Source organism: Hippocampus comes, unplaced genomic scaffold (genome assembly GCF_001891065.2).
Source record: "Hippocampus comes isolate QL1 unplaced genomic scaffold, H_comes_QL1_v1.1 scaffold119, whole genome shotgun sequence".
NCBI classification, from domain to species: domain Eukaryota; kingdom Metazoa; phylum Chordata; class Actinopteri; order Syngnathiformes; family Syngnathidae; genus Hippocampus; species Hippocampus comes.
Window position 1 is genome coordinate 513,806 of NW_017805494.1, and position 11,850 is coordinate 525,655.

The 11,850-nt window shown below is 39.8% G+C and overlaps 1 protein-coding gene across 1 annotated transcript in view; it reads right to left on the reverse strand.

The window, feature by feature from the left end:
* hyou1 (hypoxia up-regulated 1) overlaps positions 1 to 11,850 on the reverse strand; it is a 38,160-nt gene that overhangs the window by 23,163 nt on the left and 3,147 nt on the right. Inside the window, exons 6-14 of the mRNA XM_019876226.1 lie at positions 7,770 to 7,846; positions 7,483 to 7,664; positions 7,122 to 7,237; positions 5,930 to 6,116; positions 4,349 to 4,483; positions 1,891 to 1,973; positions 1,679 to 1,811; positions 919 to 1,103; positions 648 to 786 (exon numbers count right to left, since the gene is read on the reverse strand). Of these exons, the coding sequence (XP_019731785.1) occupies positions 648 to 786; positions 919 to 1,103; positions 1,679 to 1,811; positions 1,891 to 1,973; positions 4,349 to 4,483; positions 5,930 to 6,116; positions 7,122 to 7,237; positions 7,483 to 7,664; positions 7,770 to 7,846 (1,237 nt within the window). The remainder of the gene's footprint in view (positions 1 to 647; positions 787 to 918; positions 1,104 to 1,678; positions 1,812 to 1,890; positions 1,974 to 4,348; positions 4,484 to 5,929; positions 6,117 to 7,121; positions 7,238 to 7,482; positions 7,665 to 7,769; positions 7,847 to 11,850) is intronic.

An 11,850-nucleotide genomic window follows, 5' to 3' on the forward strand; every position in this document is an offset into this window, starting at 1 on the left:
GGGGTTTAGCAAGTGTGTTTAAAAAGAGACGAAAATTGTTTGGGGACAATCCCCCACGTTCTAGTTGAGATGGTATAACCCAAGAGGCAAAATGACGCTTGCTACTGTTGTTGCGAGTTGCCATTCGTTCTACTAAACCATTAGTCAAACGCCATCATGCCTTCTGTCGTTATTACACAAACAAAAATCTCTTTACTGTTACTGTTAGTGCCTCAATATGGCTACGCTCGTGAAAGCAATACAACGAACTCAAACGCGTCTTCGTCCAATGTTGTCAACTAATATCCGGATTAATTTTATTTTCCTCAATTCTCCGGAGAAATTTTCATAAAAATTTGAAAAACCCGGAATTCCGGGAAAATCCGGAGGACTTTCATCTCTGAAAAGTGCATTCCATGCTTCCGCGTCAGGTTTGTACTAAGGTAGGCAGTGATTTCCTTTTCACAAACTAACAAACTCTTGTATCTACCATATGTTTCTGTTTCATTCATGTTAGGAGCCGTTACGACGAATGTTGCTCATCATGGCATGCATGTGCGTGTGCATGCAGTAACCATGCAACCAACCTCGCGGAAGGTTGGTTGCATGAAAAGTTGATCTTCAGTCAAACAAAGGTTGGGCACCCCTGATTACAATGATACACTTACCCGATCCAGGAGGAGAACTCCACTTTCATCCATGTTGAAGTGGGCCTTAATCCCCTTGGACTCTGCCTGCGTGTGCTTCTGAAAGCTGCTGCCTACTCCTGACAAATTGACTGTTGTCAGGTTGAGAGAGCCAAACACACTGCAATTGTGAAGATACATGAGCGACGTGGTTAGCATGAATGAACAGGGAATTCAGTAAGAGGATTAAACCATTGAGAATCATGTACATTTAAATGGGAATTCCAGAGCACAATACAGACATAGCAGCTACCTGAGGTCTTCCTGAGACAGGAAACTAAGATCTCCATAGTTGATGTTGAAAGCAAAGTCATCATTATAGCGGTTGAATGTGATGACCTTTCGCTGGGGATAGGGTGCCATCCTCTGAAAGAGGATTCGTTTGCTGTGTTTCAAGGTTTTGGCACCTTCTTCCTCAACCTCACGAGTGAAATCCACCTAACAAAATGTAACCGTAAATGTTTAGAGTTACAGTGGTATCCTTCTAAAAACAGAACTTGGCATTAAACCAGTGCATATTGTCCACATAATTGCAACCAGATTCTTCAAATCATATCACATTTTATCAGCAATACAGCCTCCTCAATCTCATGTGTGAAATCCACCAAACAAAATGGAATCAGAAATGTTTAGCGCTACAGTGATATCCTACTCATAAAAACAACTTGGCATAAAAACAGTGCAAAATGTCTACACATCTGCAACGTGATTCTTCTAGTGATGGCAATTTTACACATTTTATCGGCAAAGGAGTATTGGTTTAGCTTTATAATACAGTACACAGTAAATTTCATGGGAGCATATTTTACACAAAAGAGATGGAAGGAAGTGACATGTGGCAAGTGACAGTAATCAAAATCAATGAAAATGTGACTGGAAAAAACAAGAACAAAAGGTACAACGTGACAAGGATGTAAAAAATGCATTTTACCTTTGAGTAAATAAAGAAGTATTATCAGGGATAAGTCAAATGTTGTGTGGCAAATATCCATCGGTGAATAAAATCAACCAACCTGAATGGGGAAGACGGCTGCGTCTCGGACCAGGAATGGTGTGACTTTGAAGGCCTTACTGAGAGCTGCAGCCTGATAAACTGCTCCCATGGCTGCTGCCTCATCCGCGTTTATATTTTTCCCCAACTCCTCCCTAATTTCAAGAGAATTATGAAGTCCTGACATCACTGAAAACATGGCAATAAAATAAGTTACTTCAATGTGTCACTTACTTTCCGACTGCTTTGAGCAGCACTTCCTGAACTTTAGGGACACGTGTAGCGCCGCCAACTAAAATCACCTGTTCAATTTCATCCTATTTTCACAAAGACGACCCCGGATTAGTTTCAGTTCTTTACTTAATAGTCAATATTTGACAACCATTTCAACAGATAACATTTATAAAAGTGTCTATTGGCAAGACTCCTTGAATTTTATTTCAAACATGTAATGAAAAAAACTACTGTATATAAAAAAATGTACTGTTAATATAATTACACTTGTGAAGCTGTAGGGCTGGGCTAAAAGTATTTCATGATATAAGCACTGATCCCTCTGATTTTTGCAAGCTTCTGACCAATCACACAAACATCCTGAACATTCCTTGGAACACCGTGAGCAACATCAGACATTCACATGTCAGCCTGTATCACATCTGTCCAAAACTGAGATAAGAAGTTCCATGATGTCGGTATAAAAATTCAGCCCACCTATATATCAAAATAGATCATATCATTGAAGTTCTGACATGGATAAAACCAGCCTAAGTTTGTTACTTTTATTTCAAGCACAGAGGCCATTTTAAGGAGAATTACCGTATTTTCCGCACTATAAGGTGCACCTAAGAGCATTACATTTTCTCAAAACCCGACAGTGCACCTTACAATCCAATGCACCTTATATATAGATTAACATTCAGATTTCTTGGATGTAGTATTTTAAATGTTCTGTAATGCACTTTGTTACAGCTGCAGCGGTTGTGAAAGCGCGATATAAATAAAGCTGTATTGTATTGTATTCCCTTTAGCGTAGCTCCATCGAGTGGATGCAGAACGCAATCTCAGCCACTGTGGTAGCTTCAATTCTTTGCGCCTTATAATCCAGTGCGCCCTACATATGAAAACAGTTTTCAACTTCCTCCTTCCTATACTTCTAAAAAATGTTCTTTTTAACCTTTTGTATATCTGGACATTGTTGTAGGTCTGTTTCCCTCCGCATAGACATGTAAGAGCTTTTCAGTTACATATTGCCCTCAAACTATGGCTACCGTCTCTCTCTAGAAAACACATTTTCAATGTTGCCTGACAGCAAGCTGTGTCTGGCTTTATAATATTGAACCGTTTTAAATTCCACAAGATCAAATAACTGTAAAATTTGAGACAGTAGAAATGGCACATTTGTATGGTGAAGGACTGCTCTTTCAGCTCTTTTGCAATATAAATAGGCTGCAGTGCATTCTTGTAGGCGTTTCTCCAAACTTCGGAATCATTTTAATTTAGTAATACTGTACTCGAGAGGAGTGCAAAATGTGCAATGATTTCTGATTGAGAGAATGTTTTACATTTGCCAAGATGGAGATGCTTTTTGAGAGTTTGCATATGTTTAATGTGCACTTATTTTGTCAATAATTACACCCAGGAAATTAATCTCTTCTCTTTCTACATCCACACCTTCTATTAGGAGTGTTACGTGTTTATGACATTTCCAAATACAATCAATTTTGTCTCAGGACCTGGATTTATTGAAAATTTTAATCAATCCATTATACTATCGACTATTCCATCGATTACTCGAAAAATTGTTTTTGACACAAATTGTTTTTGGTCGGTCAACTCCCTCCCCCCCCCCTCGCAGCTCCACTTTCATCCAAAATATGATATATTTTCTCACCAGAAAATTAGTGTCATCTGTAAACATCACACATTTCAGCAAGTGGGATATACTCCATGAATCATTAATACATAATATAAACAATTTTGAGATCAATGCTGCCCCTACCGGACGCCACATACAATGTCCAAAAATTTTGATTCCACAAAATTTCTTTTAAACAGCTTCCAAGCCAGGTCAAGGCAGTATCCCTCAAACCATAATCCTCCAACTTAGTTGTCAACATATCATAATTTATGGTATCAAATCATTGTTTGTTTTTTTTAACTTATGGAATCACTAATTTCTTTGATATGTTCTGTTAAAACTAATGTAGTTCACTGATTTCCTCTAAATCCCAACTGCCTATCAGAGAGTAGTTTGTTTTTCTATGAATGTATCTATTATTGAGCAGCTTTTCTAACATTTTGGAGAATGGTGGTAGAAGGGAGACAGGCCTGTAGTTTTGTAAGTTATGTCTGTGACCAATGTTGTAGATCGGAATTATTTTTGCCGTTTTGTTCAGAAATGATAAATTGGCAATGTATCGAAGTGGTTTCGAGATTCCCACATTTATCTTTTTCACAGTCTTCATATCAATTTGATGACAATCAGAAGGTGTTTTGTCTTCACAACCAATAATATTAATTACTTATTTTTCTTTGACAGGTTTATGAGACATTGAGTTTGGGTTTGTTTATGTCTGCTGTATCGGGATCAGAATATTTTTTCTGCTCCATTTGTTCCAACATAAACCTTGAATATTCGTTTGAAATTACTGCCACTAAAATAGTTCACATAGTGTGCATACAGAATACATACCAGATTCATTTCTGCAGCAGTGAGGGCATCCCGGACCGGGTGCGGCACTCTTTCAAATAGATCAGCACACAGCTCTTCAAACTCTGCTCTGGTGACCTTGGCCTTGAAGTCAATTTCATCAATTAAACCTTCCACCTGAAAGAAACATCAAGACAGTGTGATAATCTCTAGATAAGGGTCCAGATCAGTGGCACAGTTATTCAAAACATTTGTTTAAATGTCTACAGTAGCCTTCCACAAACTTGAAGTCGGGGTGTGCGCGAGTGACATTTCAGTGGTGTTCGTACACTGCTGCGCTCAATTGCGCCCGGGAAAATCACCAACCCTCACAATTGTGACTGTAACTAGAGTGATGCGCTTCAGGAACCGAAACATGGTACTGTTTGACTTCATCTGAGGCAGTGCTCAGTTGTACCAACCCCAAACCGAGTACCAAAAAAAGTCTTGGGTACCCAACCCTACTCAGGATTAGTGCATCTGATCGGAAAAAAAAAAACAAATATTCTGTTGAGTTAGATTTTTATGGTGATTAAAACTAATATTGGCATGCTGGTTCAAACAATTGCAGTCATTTTTTTCTTGTAATCCCCCCCTGCCAGTTTACCAGGTGAGCAACAATCCTCTCATTCGCCACATTATTGCAATTTGATTCATCTATAGTTTTATGGAAACTTCTTTGTGCAGTCACAATTGACAGTGCGTGAGGTGTGTGATTCCCAATAGGTCAGTACTATCTCAATCTGCAAACAAAAAGCTAACATACAATAGTAGAGATTAAGAGGACGAGTGCTGTCTTTTCTCTAAATTTAACCATGGTAATACCGTGGTAAATTCAATTTCATTTTATGCAGTTTATTTAGTTTTCAAAGCTTGTGACTATACTGTATTTGTGTTTTATTTAGCATATTTTCCGCACTGAGGCACACCTTCAATGAATGGCCAATTTTTCAACTTATTTATCTTTATCTCAACTTTTAACTCATACATCTGGGGCACCGCATTAATAGGAGCACAGAATAGAAGCCAAAATGCTGGCTGTAGTTGCATTGTGCATCCACTAGATGACGCTACAACTAAGTGAAAGTGCTCTATAAATACATTTGAGTTGAGTTGAATACAATACAGATTTATTTATATGGAGCTTTCACCACCGCTGCAGCTGTGACAAAGCGCTTTCAGAGTATTTAAAATACTACATCCAAGAAATCAGAATATTTATCCACAGAAAAGGCACATTGGATTATAAAGTCCACCGTCAGCTTTTGAGAAACGTGAATGCTTTTATGCTTTTACGTGCGCCATATATACAGTACACACACACACACACACACACACACACACACACACACACTCTAGTTATTATTTTTTAAGATCTATAGCTCAAAAACATGACAAAGAAATACAGAGATCAGGTTTATATTCTGCACCGTTAAAAAACAGGTGTCACACAAAAAATTGTGGTCCCTAGTGTTATCATCTGAGTGTACAATAATAAACACTTGCAGTTAAGTTGTTGATGATTAACAATATAATAATGATATTCATGACTGACTGAATGACAGTTCTGGCAGCTGGACTAACCTGGGCCATGAATTCTATATTTGCACTGAGCACCGTCTTCAGCCTCTGGGCCTCCTTGAGTAGCTTGGCCATGGCACGGGGGCTCTCTCGCACATCTTTCGTGGTCTTTTTCTGCTTGTTGAACAGTCCGGCCAAATGATCGCGAAGGCGAAAATCCATCTCAAACCCACCCAAACCACGATCAAATCTGGAGCACATGAAACATGCCATGCATTCACGGCTAACAAAGAAAAAGCAATTTTCTACACTTTCTCATTCTTATTTTGGACTTTTCATGAATTTTGTGCATTTTTAGCCCTTCAAAAACTATTAGGTTATATTAACAAATAGTATGTTGCAACGGCAGCAGCGTTTGACAAAATAAAATGCTTTAGGTAAACTGCCTTTCAATATCTTTATATGAACCAGCCTTGAAGCACATCAGATTAAATCTGGTGGGGGAGTTCAATAACATATGGCCTCATTCACTGCCTATGAAAAATAAATTCATCAGCCAAAAAAGAACACGCCCACTGCCTATGACGAATTAATTCAGCAACCCTTTTTTTTAAACAGGAATGGAAGCATCGCGGTCGATGAGTGATAAACCAATGTGAAAAAATGAAAAAGAAAAAGAAGGGGGAGGCAATGGGGGCCAGGGACGGCGGGGGAGCTGTACAGTAGAATGAGAATTACCAGTGGCTGACACTGCATATATTTGGAGCAAAACGCAAGAAGACATTGACGACGATCACATTAACTCAATTGAGGTGATTGAAAGAAAACCGTCAAGCACTGACAAAAATATTTCTGGCACAATATCACGCGTAGGAGAGGCTGAAACACGCATCGCAACCGTAGAAGAGGAGCTTCAAAAAACCCAAGCCACAGCTATGACACAATTAGCCTGCTCCTCAGTATTTGTGGATCAGCAACGTTAAGATAATTTGGTTCGGACCGGGCAGACCTCAGGAGGCATTTTGGAAATGCTAGGAGTAGTAATGGGGCGCTGTCTTCCTTGTTTATTTCTTTACTATTAATGTTGTTCTGATTTTTTTGTTCTCTCCCTCCATTCAGCATTACATTTTGTTAGTGTTTGACTTCGGCAGGTTGTTTTTTTACTCTGTGTATTCCATTCATATTAATTTAACAATGTTGATAATAGTAGTTGTCCTTTTCTATGATTTACAAGTGGACTGTATCACAGACTCACCCGACACCTTCAATCTGCAACTGCGGCTGGGTGCCAGAATCCTTTGTTTTCACGGTCTGATATGTGACAATAGTGGCAGTTGTGCTGCCTGACCCCATATCATAAAACATCACATTCTGAAAGGAAATCATATGCGATAATTTAGCAATTTGCTGGCACTCCGCGACCTCAAAATAACATTTCCAAGTGTTTGTTAAAATGCCAGTGACAACAAAGGTCGGTGTCACATTCACAGCAGCTGAATTTACATACAGTTAATCCTGTGAGGAGCACAATGGCTCATTGACATTCGTCATTTTTGTAAATGGTGTGAAAACATTGAGGACTGAACAAAGATTTATGGAATAATGCTGAATTTTACCTTGCCTGTGGCATCAATATCTTTCCTTCTAAAGACCCCATAATTCAAGGCAACGGCTGTGTTGTCATTGATGAGTTGAAGGACCTTCAGACCTGCCATTTGTGCAGCCTGCAGCATTGACCTTCGCTCTGCCTGATTAAAAAAGGCTGGAACAGTGATAACTGCGTCTTTGATTGGCTGTTCTACAAGTTGGGAAAAAAAAGAAATAGGGAGGAAAACATTTGAGGAAAAGTTGGCAAATGAATACAAATGGCAAAATGTGAATTTTACTCAAAAAGAAAACTGACCTGCAAAGTCCTCAGCCAGTCCACGAGAATAATTGAGCATCATCCCGAGAATTTCTTCTGGTGTGTACTGCAGTTTCCTGATAAATGGACAAAGATGTTTTCTGTTCATTATTGGACAACATTTGAATTGGAAAAAAAAAATTCCAATAAGATTCGGTATTCCACCAAATTTTTCCCTAACAAAAATATCAGGAGGCTGAGATATGTTTCTTATGGCAAGGATGGACCGGCGAATGATTTTCAAGATGTCCTCATGGTATTGAGGCAGTGTAATCAATGTAGAATTCAGACTACCTGCACTCACAACTTTCCAATGAGTGTCATACAAGGGTACCACAACAAGTGTAAATGTAATACAAAAGGTTTTCCTTAAATTGAATACAACCAAATAAAAGCAGTTGAATGCTAAGGTGAAAGTGACAACACTTGAGCAGTGACAAGCTGGAGCAAATACAAATGTGTGAAAAAAAATCACCAGAATTGAACATGGGTCTGTGTCTTAATACAAACCACAAGTCCTAATAAAGTTTCCTTCTCCGCAGCCACTCTTTCCAAGGCGCTCCCAGGCCAGCCGGCAGTCCAAGTCAACAGCAACAGAACTCCCCGAGGGACACTGTCAAACGCCTTCTCCCAGTCCACAAAACATGTTGACGAGTTTGGGCGACCTCCCGTGCACCTCAGAGTCTCCAAGCTTTACTTCCTCAAAGGAAAGCGTGTCGGTGGAATTGGGGTCTTCAAATTATTCTCCCCACTGACTCACAACTTCCCAAGTTCACGTCAGCAGCACCCCATCTCCACTATACAGAGCTGTCTCCCATTGAAAATATATGCCACATTATGAATTGCAATACTCAGTGGAGATCTTGGGACTGTTTAGCAACACAGGCTGGACATCAAGCAACAATAAGAAAGAATTCCACCTAGGCTTCCAACAACTACCGTATTTTTTGCACTATTAGGCGCTTTGGATTATAAAGCGCACCTTCTATGAATGGCCTATTTCAAAACTGTTTTCATATATAGGGCGCACTGCATTATAAGGTGCATAGAAAAGAAGCTACAATCATGGCTGCAATTGTGCAATGCATCCACTAGATGGAGCTACACTAAAGGGAATGCTTTATAGAGAGCAAAGCCATGCGGAACTGGTCAGGTACATGAACATGAAACATAAATACAAATGGCATTAAAAAACAATAAATGAGAGACAAAAGTTATGAAGACAATGATTCAACAAAAAGGCACACAACCCTCGTGGGTTCACATCCACAAGGGGCTAAATTTCCTGAGAAGTCTTGCTTGTCTCCTTTTTCCTTCCTTTAGTCAGTAGCTAACTATGCTTTTGGTATTATCTTCATTTCATAATGGCTGTGCAGAGCCCACAAAGTACGGTAGTTGTCGGTTTGAGTGTGTGTCGGAGAATGCACGTCTCGGGCAGAACAACCCTTTTAGGTTACAATTGGTTCCTGCTAATAATCACCATGACATGGCATCGGGACACTAACAGGGAAACAACTCAATGGGAAATATAAAGAGAATGCAACACCATATATAGGCGCGTCTGGATTATAAGGCGCACTGTCGGCTTTTGAGAAAATGGAATGCTTTTACAGTGAGGAAAATATGGTAGACCTCAGTTTCCATAAGATTGAGTGTTGTTAAAAGGGTGTAACACGGTTGGAAAAATGCTTCCGTTTCACCTTTATTGGAATGTGTTGCAGGCATCATATTCAAAATGGGTGAATATTTTTTGGGGGGAGGGGGGTGGGAATTAAAAAAAAAAAAAAAAACAAGAACTGCTACATTGGGCCCTTGCAGCTTGCTCACTTTGGAGTACGAGCACATTGGGATAGTGGCACACTGGATTACTGGTCTGGGCCAATCAGGTGGTTTTCAGCATATCAGGGATCAGGTTTTCTTAATTTTCAGAAATGTTATAGATCAGAAAGGGACCAAATAATCCAAAGCTATGAATCTTGTGTTGAGTGGCTGCCTCTCCAGCAGCGCATATCCCTGTCTGAGTTTCTTTTCATCCTTCTACTTTATTTATTTCTTCTTCCCATTTTGTTTTATATTGCACTTAATTGAACTGTGTTTTCTTTTCTCTTCTTTCTACCCACAATCTTGCTGCTGAAGGCTGTAAATTTCCCCAGTGTGGGACAAATAAAGGATATCTAATCTAATCTAATCTAAAATTGAGAAGTAAGAGACTTTATCTTGCACAATGTTACATTTTTGTTTTTGGGGGCAGACTGCAGTAAGAGCCACACAGAGGTACTTGCACAGATGCTCTGTCTGTAGTGAGTGCTCTCCCTCCATGCTGCAGTATAATTTTTTGGAAACAATGTGTAAACAGGGTAAGCCAAAATAATATTTTTTAAATATCCCAAGTCTGCCGTGCCTGATATAAAATCAACTCACTGAATGGCACAAGACTTGAGAGAGCCACAGAGAGGTTCGCAGCCGTACGACAAACGACATAACTTCAAATGGAAGTGTAATGAGTGCAAATGACTTGGTGACAAACAAGCTTGTTCCCAAATGGTTGCATATGATGAGGTCATTAATCAATAGTGTCATTTGCAGATGAGAGAAGTCACATGTACCCATGAACTACAAAGTGGTGTGGACTTGTCATTTTAGCCCGCCCTGTCAATAAATAACCATGTAAATAAAAAGGAATGCTGCATTTTCTATGTTCATGGTTATACAGCATGTATAGGACATTTGACAAATTGGTGACATTTGCAGCCCCAGGAAATAAAATGTATAAATCCATCGGACAACTCGAGCTGTGAGCAGCTTTGAAGGGCTGTCGCAACCCTGGCTGGCCACACTAGCGTACTTACATATTAGGGGGCTGGCACAATCACCCTCTAAAATATAAAAAGTTTTGACAGGCCCGATGTGTGTGCAAAATGTAATGAATTGTCACCCAGGTTTAGACCTTCAAAAACAGCATCATTTTTCTTTGCAAACACCGCTTCACCATGGCAACAACACTGTCCTTTTTGATCTATGACTCCATGTGTGGCAAATGAACTGAGCTTGCCATCATGCCGGGAGGCTTGACAAGGGAACTCCAAATGCTGGACATCGGTGAAAACTTCAAAGTGAAGTTGTGAGCGGCGTGGGAGCAATGGATGATAGATGGCGGACACAGCTTTACTAAGACTGGGAGGCAGCACCGGGCGAGTTACGCCACAATCCGTGAATGGATTTGAGATGCTTGGCTCACATTTCTGCTTGCACTGTTCCAGTTTTGGCAAAAACCGGCATCATTTCTGAGGAGGTGCATCCCAACAGGACTGACTCTGACAATGACGAAAGGAGAACTTGCCCACCTGTTCATTTCGGATACAGAATATGTGGACTTTGATGGATTTGTGGATGAGGATTGATCAAAAAAATAAAGTACAGTCATACCTCGGTTTTTGACTATAATCCGTTCCAGAAGGCTGTTAGAAAACCGATTTGTTCGAAAACCAAAATCACGTTCTTTTAAAAAAAAAAAAAAATCTTTATTGAACACGTCTGCTCACAATGGAGCGCTACACGAGGAAGCGTCACTTCGTCTACCCGAGGAAGCGTCACTTCCTTGTGTAAGGAAGGCGAGAGGAGTCAAACGGCGCATTGAAGTGCGCTCAGTTTGGTCAAGAACCGATTTTCAGTCGTAATCCGAGGCATAAAAAAACACAAAATTTTTGGTCGAAAACTGATTTGGTCGAGAACAGAGACGTTCGAAAACCGAGGTTTTACTGTACACCCAAACTCAGTTTTTCTCCCGCAGCCTTTTTTAAAAACAAGACAAGTGGCAGAAGCTAACAGATATGGCCGCCTGCCTGTCTGCAAGTGGACCTGTAACAAAACTTGAGCGTCGCTAAATGTGTGAAAACTACGACCAATCGCGACTAAAATTCATATGTACATTACTATTTCAACCTGTTTTAAAAAAAAGAACAAACAAACTTTTATCACAATATTTTTGATTTTGCGGAGGTGACAGTGGTTTTTCCTCACCCAGAGATGAAAGTGGACTTTTCTGAAAATTTCGGGGAAAAAAAAAATATTATATATATAT